We start from the raw sequence: 14,549 nt of genomic DNA, 5'->3' as shown, positions 1-14,549 counted from the left end.
ACACACACACACACTCACTCACTCATTTACACACACACACACACACACACACACACTCACTCCCACACACACACACACACACTCACTCATTTACACACACTCACTCCCTCATTTACACACACACACACACTCACTCACTCATTTACACACACACACACTCACTCACTCATTTACACACACACACACTCACTCACTCACACACACACTCTCACTCACTTACACACACACACACACACACACACACTCACTCATTTACACACACACACACACTCTCATTTACACACACACACACACTCACTCATTTACACACACACACACACTCACTCACTCATTTACACACACACACACTCACTCACTCATTTACACACACACACACACACTCACTCATTTACACACACACACACTCACTCACTCATTTACACACACACACACTCACTCACTCATTTATACACACACACACACACTCACTCACTCATTTACACACACACTCACTCACTCACTCATTTACACACACACACACTCACTCCCACACTCACTCACTCACTCACACTCACTCACTCATTTACACACACACACACACACACACACACCAGTGAAGCTGAAGTCTGTAGACCGGTCTCGTCTGTGTTTGCAGGCTCTCTTCCACGGGAAGTTCATCGACACCGGCTTCTCGTTGCCCTTCTACAAGCGGATGCTCAATAAGAAACTGATCCTGAAGGATCTGGAGTCCATCGATCCGGAGTTCTATAACTCTCTCATCTGGATCAGGTGCGTCTGTCTCATACTGTAAACCATCCTGACCTTCTGAAGGTGAAAACAGCTAGCAAGTGCATTATACTTCTAGAGTTTCCATCTTCAGTTTTCACTAATCTATGACCTGGAATGATGAGGTCAGAGGTCACAGTAAAGGTTTCTGTGGTCTGCTGATCACCGCTCATGTGATTCATCCACAGAGACAACAACATCGAGGAGTGTGGCCTTGAGATGTACTTCTCAGTGGACATGGAGATCCTGGGCAAAATCACATCACATGACCTGAAAGCAGACGGTGCCAATGTCCTGGTGACGGAGGAGAATAAAGAGGAGTATATTGGGTAAGAGCGCGTCCCCCTCTGCCACACGAGCCGCTGTGAGGGTCCTGGTCCTGACGCTCTCTTCTGTCCCGCAGGCTGATGGCCGAGTGGAGGTTTTCTCGTGGCGTGGAGAGTCAGACCAAAGCGTTCCTGGACGGCTTTAACGAGGTGGTGCCGCTGCAGTGGCTGCAGTACTTTGATGAGAAGGAGCTGGAGGTGCGTGGCGGTCCGTTAGAGCCGTCTGACCGTCTGGAGCTCTGAGTGACGGACGCTTGTGTGTTTGCAGGTGATGTTGTGTGGCATGCAGGAGGTGGATCTGCAGGACTGGCAGAGGAACACGGTCTATCGGCACTACACACGCAACAGCAAACAGATCATCTGGTTCTGGCAGGTGTGAAACCAGATATTTATATTAATAAACCATATCAATCATAACAATGTGCTTTTAATTGCCTGTAGCCTATCAGCGCACACAGAGAGGTAATGATTATGAATGCATCAGGGACAAACACCGGAGGAAGACTTCATGATAATTGACTGATAACTGTCCTGTATCAGCTGCAGTGAAGTCAGCGACACCGACTCGTCTCCACAGGGCACGTTTCATACCGATTACATAATCTGGAAGAATTGTTTTTAATTTTTTCCTTTTTTAATTGGTTCATTTAGTAGACTCTTTGCTTTCTGTAGATGTATTTTTCACGTCTGTGAGGCCAGCACACAGTCTCGATTCGCTCAAGTTCACAGATCTAGATGATAGAAGACAGTATTCTACCAAAGCACAAGGTTTTGTTGTGAGTGCACACTAAAAGCAGACCTTTAACAGATTCAAAAGATGTATCTGTATTTTAACCTGAATGCAGATGATCGCTCTATTATTCATCTTCCACACTCCACACACTTCTCTGGTCAGAAGCGAGCGGCTGTGAAGATGATCACATGTTTAGATGATAAACCACATCTGAGGATGATGTCCTGACCGAGCTACGAGACTATCACAGACCAGCTGTTAGTGACCCGTCTGTCAGACTACGTGACTTCAGCACTTTCTGTCTGTGTTTTGTCCCTGTGATTTAATGTATTAATTAACTAAATTAATCATATATTTTGAAGTGGTTGTAAATGTAAAGTTAACTTCAGAAAGTGTGTCCATGTGGATACATCTGTTGATTTAATGTTAAATACAAGTGATGTTCACATTGATTCTCAAGATCTAACAAACATGTTGTTTAAGATGTTCTCTTGTCAATGGTAATGAATAATCCATCCTCCGTTGTTTTATTAGAGTTAATCCTGGATCATTTGACATGTTTCTCCTGGATTAGTTGTGTCCGTGACCAGGATGTTCAGCTGTTGTTGAAACAGGAAGCGTTAAAGGTGTTCTGTGACTGTCTCTGTGCAGTTGGTGAAGGAGGTGGATAACGAGGTGCGTCTGCGTCTGATGCAGTTTGTGACGGGCACCTGCAGACTTCCTCTGGGGGGCTTCGCTGAACTCATGGGTGAGTGTTCAGCGGTTTATCTCCATCACCCGTGTGACACAGACGTATTTGACTCTTCTCTTCCGATTCTTCATCCTCCAGGAAGCAACGGACCGCAGAAGTTCTGCATTGAGAAGGTGGGCAAAGAGACCTGGCTGCCCCGGAGTCACACCTGGTGAGTTTTCAGGATGAAGACAGACGTCACAAGCAGATGATGTTCACGTCTCACTCCGTTCTGTGTGTTTCAGCTTTAACCGGCTGGATCTGCCCCCCTACAAAAGCTACGAACAGCTGAAGGAGAAGCTGCTCTTTGCGATCGAGGAGACGGAAGGATTCGGTCAAGAGTAATGAAACGTCTCTCCTCTTTACGGCCAAGTAAAACAAAACCATGAATCTTGCACAGATGATTACCAATGTAAATAAGCTATTTTGTCATTTCAAACCAAATCTTTATCTTAAGACCTCATTTAGCGATCTTCATACCATGATTCCCCATGAATATGCAAGCGTTTGAGCTTTTCTGATCTTTTCGACGCTGATATCTATATACAACAACGCTTTGTTTTATTCATTTGGCGGGTTTTTAAAATGAGCCTGAAAAAAAAAAAACAACATTAGAGGATTTTATAGTAGAGCTCCAAACTTGCGGCTCTAGTTTTATAGAGCTTTTACAGAATGATTGTAGAGTTTGATCAGGTGCCTGGGGTTTTCTTTGTGTCAAACATCGAGTTGTGATAGTTAAGCGCTTGCATGGCTGCCTGCAGACTGAGAGATGATTGACTCTGTGTCTCATATCATTCATCACGACTGGCTCGGACAGTATTGCTGTTGTCCATCAGTATTGGTTCCTCCAGAGTCTCTGCAGACATCAGATGTGCTCGAAGCACTTCACTATTTCTGTGGCCTTTGACCTTCAGGGGAGGAGAACTGTGTCCATGAATATCTTTCATATTAAAATATGAGTTCAAACAAACTCTGCTGTCTCTTGTGTTCTCCAAGCGCTGATGAAGTTTTTGTAGATTCTGTTTTTTATTATTATTATTCAATTGCATCTTGGCACAGAACTGATTTTATTCTAACTAGTTTGGCTTAATATAATCTGCACAAAAAGCTCAAAATAGACAAAAAGTTTAATCATTTTTTAATTTTAATTGCTCCCAAAACATTTGAGATCTGATTCATGTAAATAAAGAACAAACACCATGTTTCAGTTTCACACTAATGCCATCGGTTTCAGTGTTTTCTTTGCTTCAATTGCTTTTGTTTTCTGTCGTTCTTAATAAGTAGCTTCTAGTTGAATGATTCTGTGAGAAAATGGAAGTTGGAGTATTCATAGTTTGCAGGTGCACACGAGTGTTGAATAGTTAAAACTCCTCATGACAGTAACACACTGAATGTTCACCGATGATCTCTGATCTGCAGTCAGTCCAAGGTCTGTTTGCTGGTGGGCGTCGTATCTGTCTGAAGCTAGCAAACATTCAAGTGTGCTACAAATACACCAGTACTAGTCAGTTACCGTCAGCTTTAGGGTCAGATTTTGTCTCTTTATTCTGCTTCTGTTAATGGCAGACATTAAAAGAGTCTAAAATAGCGAATGATAAATTGCCACCAATCAGTGGCAAGTAATTACAAATATTATCGAAGTCATCTCTGAGTAAGTGTTCGATCACATCGGGTTAGTTTCAGACTGATCGTCATCTGTTGAGTTTCTTCAGCAGCTCCAGCGCTTCCTTATGAACCTGCACCGGATCAAACGAGAAGATTACGCCTCTGCAGATGATATAACGGATGAATCTGATTAAACTGTGTTTGTGAACCTGTTTGTCTTCTTCTGTGACTGCAGGGTAGTCTCGTGCTTTAGTGAGCCACAGCGCCGCACGCTCCTCGTCTCTCAGCATCATGAACGTCTTTCCCAGCATCAGCAGATTCTTACTGTAGAAATTTGGGTCAACTAAATCCAGACATTGAAATGTTAAAGTCGTGTAAAATAAAGAAACAAGATAAAGGTGCTTGTGTTCATACAGACCTTCTTCAGCTTTCAGGAAAAATGCCAAAGCCTGAGGAAGACAACACATTTATTACTCCCACAGCTTCGATGTTAATTCAAGCGTCTACACAATAGAATTATTCCTTTCAGAGACCTCTTCATAAGTGGCTGTTGGAGGCGATGCAAAAATAACAGCTGCAACTTTCCGCTGGTACCACGCTAATTCAGCGAACGCGAAACACCTGCGAGACACAGACAGAGAGTCGAAGGAACAGATCATGATGTTACTGAAAGTTTCCAGTGTGGCTATATATTTATATCAGAATACAAACTCACCAGTAACCCAGGATATGGATGGATGTTGCATCCTTTGGATTGAGTTCAATCGCTCGCTGTAGAGACGAGTGTTAAAGTGTTTCATTCATTCAGTGCTGAACGTTACTTAATACACTTAATTCATCTTACCTCTAAGTGGTTTCTAATGATGTAGGAATTTCCTAATTTCACTTTGATCCCTTCATAATCACCAACGTCACTGAGGCAGATAGCGAACCACTGCAGACGACGGGGTGATAAAACATCAAATATTTGCTCAAACACTGCAAAACATTTAACAGAAATGATCATCTACTTTGTGTGCTGCAAAGGAAGCCTCATTTTTCTCCAGAGCTCTCTTGGCGTAGTCGAGGGCCTCGTATGTGAGCCGCTTCTTCTCGTCCGAGCTGATGCTGGACAGTGACGTCAGATCACGGGACGCTCGCGCCAAACGCCACAGAAACTCTGCATCATCACTGCAAACAAGTGTTAGATCATCACCGTTCATCCTCCAGAACATCTGAAACAGATCCATGCATGATCTAACACTTCTGATGTTTGTGTTCTGGCTGAGAATAACCAGAATCCTCTCATCGTGAACCTGCGGCTGAAGACGGTAAGGTTTCATTGAAAACTGATGATCCCGTCACCTTTACCCACAGCTTCAGGTTTTTTCTGTCTTTACACCAGATAATTAGGTTTCTCGGGTTAGTTTTACCTGTCTTTGTGGTGCACCAGGAGCTGGTGGAGTTTCTGAGTCTCTCCGCAGCTGTACAGATAATCTGCTTGTTCTAAAACTTCTTGAGCTGGACAGAAGATGCAGTTAATTCAAGCAGCAGCGCTAAGACTTCATCGAGAGCTCAGTGCAGGAAAAACAAGCAACACTACCTGAGTCCAGCGCTCGAACCGGAGAGAAACGAGCCACTCTCTCATAGATCAGGAAGGACAGTGGAGTCACAGCCACGAGAAACGAAGCTGTTCTGTTCTGACACACACAACACACAACACTGCTCACAAACACAAGAACTCTGTTCATAACCATCAGAAACAACAGCAGAGTGACCTTCACCTGTCTCTCACCCATAACCTCTCTCTCTCTCTCTCCCTCTCTCATACACACACACACACACACTCTCTCTCTCTCTCTCTCCCTCTCTCATACACACACACTCTCTCTCTCCCTCTCTCTCTCTCTCTCTCTCACACACACACACACTCTCTCTCTCTCTCACACACACTCTCTCTCTCCCTCTCTCACACACACACACACACACACACACACTCTCTCTCTCTCCCTCTCTCATACACACACACACACTCTCTCTCTCTCTCTCTCCCTCTCTCATACACACACACTCTCTCTCTCTCCCTCTCTCACACACACACACACACACACTCTCTCTCTCTCTCCCTCTCTCATACACACACACACACACTCTCTCTCTCTCTCTCTCTCTCTCCCTCTCTCATACACACACACACACTCTCTCTCGCTCGCTCGCTCGCTCTTAACATGCATACATACATATATATATATATATATATATATATATATATATATATATATATATATATATATATGTATGTATATATATATATATATATATATATATATATATATGTATATATACACACACACGCGCTTTATATATTGTGCATATGATAATCTAATTCTGACGTGGATCTTACTGAAGTTCTGATTCGATCGGTCCAACTGCATTCGTTCATCCTCCGGATCTTGATATTTCTGCTCACAAACCGCCTGAAGGCTGCAAACAAACTCACGGAGGCCATCGGATCGGTCAGAGCACCGGACTGTGTTCCGTGTTGCGTGTTTGAGCTGAATGTTAGTTATACTTCCGGTACTGTCTATGGACTGTAGAACCATACGTCACATTCCGGAAGTGGACTGAGCAAAAGTTATCGACACCAGACACAGCACTGGGGCGTTTCAAAGCTCTAAGCTGTTAGGGCTAGGATAGTATTTAATTAAATTTTTAATTGAAAAGATATATGTGACCCTGGAGCACAAAATCATTAATAAGGGTCAGTTTTTCTAAATTGAGATTTATACATAATCTGAAAACCTTTTTACATTGATGTCTGGTTTGTTAAGAGGAAGTTATTTGTCTGAGATACAACTATTTGAAGATCTGAAAATTTACTAAATATTTTCAGGGAACATGATCTTTACTTAATATCCTAATGATTTTTGACATGAAAGAAAAAATATATAATTTTGTCCCATACAATGTATTGTTGTCTGTTTCTACAAATATACCTGTGCTACTGATGACCGCTTCTGTGCTGCACACACACAGATTACATTTACATTACATTTATTCATTTAGCAGATGCTTTTATCCAAAGCGCTTACAGATGAAGACAGTGGAAGCAATCAAAAACAACAAAAAGAGCAATGATATATAAGTGCTATAACAAGTCTCAGTTAGGTTAACACAGTACACGTAGCATGAGATTTTAACTAATATAATAAATAAAAGGAAAACAGATAGAATTAAAAAATAAAAGAATAGAGCAAGCTAGTTAGAGGTCTTTACACATACACACACACATACATATACAATTGCATAATAAATGAAAAGAAAATAGAATACAAAAAGATTAGAAAGGTAGTTAGATTTTTTAAAGAATAGAATTATAATAGTGAGTGTTAAAGTTAGAGGGTCAAATAAAGATGGAAGAGGAGGGTTTTAAGCCGATTCTTGAAGATATACACACACACATATATATATACAGATATATATATATATATATATATATAATGGGTAGTTTACAAATAAACGTGTCTTCGTGTGACAGCATGTATCCTATTGTTAACAGTATTTTTACTGTAAAATGTTTTAGTTTATTAACATTTTTGTTATGTGTCGTAAATTATAAACTCTGTATAAATTGAGTACAAAGCTAAAACAAAAAATAAAAAAAATCTTGAGCAATAGAACATTTTAATTTAAGTATATTTTTTTACTAAATAATTTCTTTATGTATATAGTCTTTATGTAATTTTTTCTTAGTTCATAATACCATGTACTACACACTACACATCATAAACTGGGATTTTATATTACAAATATTACAAAATCAAAAAAAAGGCTATAGCACAGAAGGCACATTTAACAATAATGACCACGACTTACCCTAGTTAAACCTGACTAAATGACGTTAATACTTGGTTTCTTTTCTAAAGAGGAGCTGAGGACTGATGCTGTATGAAAACAAGAGATGTTTCTCCTCTCATTTTCAATGATTTTATATAAATGCCGTCCTTTATTCTCACCATCCTATTTAATTTGCCATATATCTTTTAAAGCTTTTTAGTTTAGCCCTTTTATTTCTAATTTACTCATTGTAACTTTCAATTCTATGTCTGGATGTTTTAATACTGATGCATGTGTAGCATATGTGTGTGTGTGTGTGTGTGTGTGTGTTCATGAATATGTGTGTGTTTGTGTTTATGTGGGTCTGTGTGTGTTCATGAGTGTGTGTGTGTGTGCGTGTGAGTGTGTTCATGAGGGTGTGTGTGTGTGTGAGTTCATGTGTGTGTGTGTTTGTGTTCATGAGGGTGTGTGTGTGTGTGAGGTCATGTGTGTGTGTGTTCGTGTGTTCATGAGGGTGTCAGTGAGTGTGTTCATGAGGGTGTGTGTGTTTGTGTTTATGAGGGTCTGTGTGTGTTCATGAGTGTGTGTGTGTGAGTGTGTTCATGAGGGTGTGTGTTCGTGTGTGTGTTCATAAGGGTGTTCATGAGTGTGTGTGTGTGTGTGTGTGTGTGTTCATGAATATGTGTGTGTTTGTGTTTATGTGGGTCTGTGTGTGTTCATGAGTGTGTGTGTGTGTGCGTGTGAGTGTGTTCATGAGGGTGTGTGTGTGTGTGAGTTCATGTGTGTGTGTGTTTGTGTGTTCATGAGGGGGTGTGTGTGTGTGAGGTCATGTGTGTGTGTGTTCGTGTGTTCATGAGGGTGTCAGTGAGTGTGTTCATGAGGGTGTGTGTGTTTGTGTTTATGAGGGTCTGTGTGTGTTCATGAGTGTGTGTGTGTGAGTGTGTTCATGAGGGTGTGTGTTCGTGTGTGTGTTCATAAGGGTGTTCATGAGTGTGTGTGTGTGTGTGTGTGTGTGTGTGTGAGTTTGTGTGTGTGTGTTCATGAGGGTGTGTATTCGTGTGTGTGTGTGTGTGTGTTCATGAGTGTGTGTGTGTGTTGTGTGTTCATGAGGGCGTGTGTGTGTGTTCACGAGGGTGCGTGTTCATAAGTGTGTGTGTTTTCCATGAGTATGTGTGTGTTTATGAGAGTCTGTTTGTGTTCATGAGTGTGTGTGTGTGTTTTCCATGAGTATGTGTGTGTTTATGAGGGTCTGTTTGTGTTCATGAGTGTGTGTGTGTGTGTGTGTTTATGAGAGTCTGTTTGTGTTCATGATTGTGTGTGTGTGTGTGTGTGTTTATGAGAGTCTGTTTGTGTTCATGATTGTGTGTGTGTGTGTGTGTGTGTTTTCCATGAGTATGTGTGTGTTTATGAGGATCTGTTTGTGTTCATGAGTGTGTGTGTTTATGAGAGTCTGTTTGTGTTCATGAGTGTGTGTGTGTGTGTGTGTTTTCCATGAGTATGTGTGTGTTTATGAGGGTCTGTTTGTGTTCATGAGTGTGTGTGTGTTCATGAGGGTGTGTGTTCGTGTGTGTGTTCCTGAGGGTGTGTCTGCTGCTCATATAAACTCGCTCTCTCCGGGGATTCATTCTCTGCGGAAGTTCCTCCAACTGAAGACTCGTTTTACAACATGTGAGTATCTCTAATGAATCGGAACACCGAGAACATTAAGTAATGCATTTTGATAGTTATTAATGAATACGTGAAAGGCAACAACACGCTGAAACACTAAGATGTTTCATGTAACCGTTAATGACGCGTCTCGATGCTTTTTGTTTTTGTCAACGATATATGTAAACATCTGAAGACACAATTTCAGCAAAAGTGCGATTGTTTTTTGTCATATTTTGATGCGTCAAGACATTCTACGCGTAGTTCGGTCAACGTTGGCCAATCACAGTCGTTTGTGATGTTCGTTTGTCCAATGGGCTGAGAGCAGTGTTGCCAAGTCCGGGGTTTTCACGCGGAATCAGATACTTTGACGCTGTTGTCTCGGGTTGTTTTTCATGTCCGCGGGTTGAAGCGACACCAATAACATTACATTTAGCCCTTAAAATACGACCTCCCTCCCGGAGCGATCCCCGCCAAAAACATTGTATTTCCTCCTTTGAACGGAATCATTATCGGGGGATCCACCTCGAAACGCGACTGGGCTAGGTTTGGGTAGTAATTGCGCGGGTTTTGTTTTGAAAACCTGGCAACCCTGACCGAGAGAGCGATGACTGCAGACAACGAGGAAGTTGACATGAAATGTAACTTAACTGATAACTAAAATATAGCTTGTCATAGCTTAATATCCAACGATATCGTCGACTTGATTGCACAGATACTACTTAAACTGAACTGAGCTGGATAAAGACATCACGGAATTCAATGAAGAACTGCATTTAACTGAAAATTGAGTGTTTACTACTGTCCTTCTGCATCATTGACACACTTTTCATATTAAATACTGTAAGTGCTTTGAGACAATTTGTATGGTTAATAGCGCTATATAAATAAAGATGACTTGACTATGGATTTGAAATGGAGATTGTATGTGTTCAAAGTGTTCCTCTTCATAGTGATTATTCATTCTCATGAAGCAGTCCATATAATGGTGTGTAAACACTGAGTTCTGTCTGTGTTTGTGTTCAGTGTGTCAGAATGGAGCATCTGTCTGCGGCACACACACGCTTCTCTCTCAGTCTCTTCCAGAAGATCTCTGAGGGACAGGCTTCAGCCAATGTCTTCTACTCTCCTCTCAGCATCTCTGCTGCTCTCTCTATGCTGTCTCTCGGAGCCGGAGGAAACACTGCGTCTCAGATGTCCCGGGTCAGTCTCAAACTCATCCGATTACAGCACATCTTGATTTGGGATTATATAGTCATAAAGTTCCCCTGTGAGTCCAATCTTTATCTTAATGGTAAACTTCAAATACAGTAATGAGTACTTCCCAACAGCATAAAGAGAGCAAAGACACTAAAATGTTTTAATGTGATGTATTAAGATTGCATAAATCACTTCACAATGGATGACGTGATGGATCTGCTGTTTTCTTACGGTCTCTCGTGATGAAGTGTTTACGACTGTGAGATAGTGTTTCTGACTCCGTCACAGAGCGGATGTGTTCTGGGCTGGTCCACCTTTGGAAAGATCAGGGTGTTGTTACCACAGTAAAGCAGTAAACTGTTGTGAAATGGTCTGTTGTTATCAGCCCAGGGTTTGTAAATCAGTCATGAAGCTGATACCAGTTTAGGTTAATTCATGAATAAATTTGATTTTGACAGAATGATAATCAAAACAATAATTTGTAAGATTAAATCTTTAACTAATTTTTATTACATAAAAAATTAAATACATTTTACATTAAATAATGTTGATCACATCTTCAGTGAAAACGATGAGCTGCTGCTGATATAATGCACTGTATTTGACAGATTATAGTGACATTGTTTAATATGGCAGCTTGTTCTGCTGTTTCATAATGTAATCTGAAACCTTTCAAACTGGAGTATTGTAGTGGTTGTACAGATCAGATAGTTAACCCTTTTACGCAATGAATGTTGATAAATGTCATAATAATGCTCTGAGGGTCAAAGGGCATCGCCGTAGCAATAGCACAGTGCTCATGCGTCAGCAGGGCTGCACACAGAAGTGGTTTGAGTTCTCTTTTGGTGGCGGGTGACTAGTAAAGACTGAATGCAGAAGGTGTGTCATCTTTGTAGTCATATTTGGTGTCTTTGCTGTTCTCTTGTACAGAATAACATAATTGATAACCATGTACTTCTCATGAACCACATCAAGGCAAGGTTGAATGCAACTCTTCTTAATTTAAAACTTTTGCCTATAACTGATTTTAACTTCTTGTCATTTTACATGGGAGATGAAGAGGGCTTAGCTTTGGGTTCAGATGTTTGCTCAATATCAGCCACATCTAACTTCAGCATGAAGGAAACTTTCAGTGACTGTCTGTCTCCAGACTCTGCATTTTCCTGAAGCAGAGGGTGAAATCCACGCTGGCTTCAGCAAACTCCTGAGTGAGATCAACAGAGCCGGAGCTCCGTACGCACTGAGTCTGGCCAGTCGCCTCTATGGAGATCAGTCCTACACGTTCATCGAGGTGAGCACTGTTTATTCACACACAGAGAGGACAGATGCGACTCCTGTAAATGTAGTGTTTGAATGTCTGATGAATGTCTCCTTTATCAAATGTTAACACTACATGAATAATGAAAAGAAAAATAAATAAAATCTGCTTTATTTCTTTGATTTTCTCGATGTGTGCAATATGTCAGTATTCCTTCTCTCGATTGTTACAGAAATTTCTAAGTGACACAAAAACCCTGTACAAGGCTGAACTGGAGACTGTGGACTTCAGCAGTAATGCAGACGCAGCTCGTGTCAACATCAACACCTGGGTGGAGAAACAGACACAAGGTGCAAAAACTGTTTTATCCTCTTTTTAGGAAGATGAAGCAAAAAAAAACTTTACTGTTGATGATTGATTACATACTGTACCACTAATAATAAACATAAAATTCCTGCCGTGTGGGTTTGTAATCCCAGAGAAGATCAAGGATCTGCTGGCAGAGGGTGACGTGGACTCGCTGACCAGACTGGTGCTGGTGAACGCCATCTACTTCAAGGGGAGCTGGGAGAGGAAGTTCAGAGAGGAACACACCCAAGAGAAGCAGTTCAAGATCAACAAGGTCAGAGTTCACAAGGACTTTTACTCTTAGTGTGCACTGCATTCTCTCATTTCAGCTTATGTGGTATATCTAATTAACTCTTTTTCTTCATAAACTTTGTGTTTGAGATATAAAGGAACTTGCCTTGTGAAACATTTGACTTGCTAATGGCTGAAATCGAACTTCCAAATAATGGAAATAAGTTGTCAGCAGTCCTCAAATACATAAATAAAATTCAATAAATTTATATTAAAAAAAAGATTAGAATAATTAACTGACTGTGTGTGCATAAGTTCAGTAGTATTGAATTAGGTCAAGCATTTCCTTACTTCATAGATAAGTGTTTAAAAGGGGCAAAATCTGTTCCTGTTTTAGCTCTAGTCATGAATCTAATTTCTGATGACCAGAGTCTGAAGATACGTTGGTTTTGATTGCACTCTTTTATAATGTGGATGCAGCCAGAGATTATTTATTTTTCCTTCATGGAATGTTTAATATTCCTGATGTTTCCTTGATGATTTGTGCAGCAGTGTCATGTGACGTGAGTGAGCATGACTGTAATGCGTTTCCACTGATTGTTAACAGAAAGAATCAAAGCCTGTGCAGATGATGTTCCAGAAGGCTAAGTTTCCTCTGGCCTTCATTCCTGATGTGAACTGTCAGATTCTGGAGCTTCCGTATGCTGGGAAAGACCTCAGTATGCTGATCATGCTTCCCAACACCATGCAGGACGACACCACCGGCCTGCAGAAGGTGAGACACCTGCAGTTAGTTTTTATTACGATGAGTCTTCTGCTTAAGTGACATTAACACATCTCTCTTGTCCAGCTGGAGAGCGCGCTGACCTACGAGAACTTTGTGGAGTGGACCCGACCTGACATGATGGATCTGATTGAAGTGGAAGTGTCTCTGCCAAGATTCAGAATGGAGGAAACCTATGACATGAAGGCTCTCCTGGTCAGCCTGGGAATGGTGGATGCGTTTGACTCTCAGAGAGCTGATTTCTCCGGCCTGTCCCCGAAAAATGATCTGGTGCTGTCTAAGGTGGTGCATAAGTCCTTTGTTGAAGTGAATGAGGAGGGGACGGAGGCCGCTGCAGCCACCGGTGCCGTCATGATGATGCGCTGCCTGATGCGTCCTGAGCGCTTTCACGCTGATCACCCGTTCCTCTTCTTCATACGCCACAATCCCTCCAAGAGCGTTCTGTTCTATGGACGCGTCTGCTCTCCTTGAGGTCCCGGCACTCCACCACATGGCACACACACATGTTTCTGATGGGTTTGAGCCATTTAGAAATCATAATACCAGTAGATGAGGATCAAGGTTCAGATCTGTGCACTTTCAAAGGTTTCAGTTGAAAGTCCAGTTTGAACTTTTGCTTTACTGCCTTTATTCCCGAGTGCCTGTGTTGTTTCTTCTGTTGAATCATCTGCAGTCAAATCCAGAGCATTTATGTATTTACTGTACAGGTGCATGCAGCATCATGAATAAACAACTAATAATAATAATTCAAAAATAAAATAAAACCTGTGTTCTGCTCGAACCTTTATTTCATTGTAAAAGGTGCTGTGGGTTTGCATAAATTTTATTTTATTTTTTTAACCTCCATATCAGTAAAAAATAATCCAATTCAGGGGCTCGGTGTCAAGAGAGTCATGAAACAAACACAAGAAATAACTAGGCAAGGCAAGTTTATTCATATAGCACATTTCGTACACAATGGTACAGCAAAGTGCTTTACATAAAGTAAAATAATAACAAGAATAAAACGAGCAATTTTGTTAAGTTTTTTTTTTCAAGTGAATTTAAAACAAAATGATTTTACATAAACAGTGAAAATATAGTGCAATCAATTCGGACATTGCACA

The 14,549-nt window shown here is 41.1% G+C and overlaps 3 protein-coding genes across 5 annotated transcripts in view; 2 read left to right on the top strand and 1 right to left on the bottom strand.

The window, feature by feature from the left end:
- LOC127946304 (NEDD4-like E3 ubiquitin-protein ligase WWP1) overlaps positions 1-3,524 on the top strand; it is a 17,701-nt gene extending 14,177 nt beyond the window's left edge. For both annotated transcript variants that reach the window (XM_052542783.1, XM_052542784.1), the window contains exons 19-25: positions 635-768; positions 954-1,094; positions 1,169-1,289; positions 1,360-1,464; positions 2,476-2,572; positions 2,654-2,726; positions 2,800-3,524. In XM_052542783.1, the coding sequence (XP_052398743.1) occupies positions 635-768; positions 954-1,094; positions 1,169-1,289; positions 1,360-1,464; positions 2,476-2,572; positions 2,654-2,726; positions 2,800-2,899 (771 nt within the window). In that variant the 3' untranslated portion in view covers positions 2,900-3,524. The remainder of the gene's footprint in view (positions 1-634; positions 769-953; positions 1,095-1,168; positions 1,290-1,359; positions 1,465-2,475; positions 2,573-2,653; positions 2,727-2,799) is intronic.
- Positions 3,525-3,680: 156 nt separating this feature from the next.
- Positions 3,681-6,742, bottom strand: rmdn1 (regulator of microtubule dynamics 1). Its single transcript, XM_052542796.1, has 10 exons — positions 6,543-6,742; positions 5,742-5,838; positions 5,572-5,659; positions 5,170-5,329; positions 5,004-5,093; positions 4,875-4,930; positions 4,693-4,780; positions 4,578-4,608; positions 4,369-4,502; positions 3,681-4,290 (listed from the first exon to the last, which is right to left on the bottom strand). Exons 1-10 carry the CDS (start codon positions 6,645-6,647, stop codon positions 4,246-4,248), a joined length of 894 nt encoding a protein of 297 aa, XP_052398756.1. The 5' UTR covers positions 6,648-6,742; the 3' UTR covers positions 3,681-4,245.
- Positions 6,743-9,480: 2,738 nt separating this feature from the next.
- On the top strand, positions 9,481-14,224 carry serpinb1l3 (serpin peptidase inhibitor, clade B (ovalbumin), member 1, like 3). 2 transcript variants are annotated; one of them, XM_052542792.1, is made up of 7 exons: positions 9,481-9,643; positions 10,649-10,825; positions 11,973-12,113; positions 12,313-12,430; positions 12,560-12,702; positions 13,267-13,434; positions 13,510-14,224. In XM_052542792.1, exons 2-7 carry the CDS (start codon positions 10,658-10,660, stop codon positions 13,912-13,914), a joined length of 1,143 nt encoding a protein of 380 aa, XP_052398752.1. In that variant the 5' UTR covers positions 9,481-9,643; positions 10,649-10,657; the 3' UTR covers positions 13,915-14,224. The 2 variants fall into 2 exon arrangements, with proteins under 2 accessions (XP_052398752.1, XP_052398754.1); XM_052542794.1 differs by lacking the exon at positions 9,481-9,643 and adding an exon at positions 10,226-10,465.
- The last annotated feature ends 325 nt before the right edge of the window (positions 14,225-14,549 follow it).

The sequence above is a fragment of the Carassius gibelio genome, chromosome A24, assembly GCF_023724105.1.
Source record: "Carassius gibelio isolate Cgi1373 ecotype wild population from Czech Republic chromosome A24, carGib1.2-hapl.c, whole genome shotgun sequence".
In the NCBI taxonomy this organism is placed as follows: Eukaryota; Metazoa; Chordata; class Actinopteri; order Cypriniformes; family Cyprinidae; genus Carassius; species Carassius gibelio.
The sequence above is the reverse complement of the archived record's forward strand: the minus strand, read 5'-3'. Positions and strand labels throughout refer to the sequence as shown.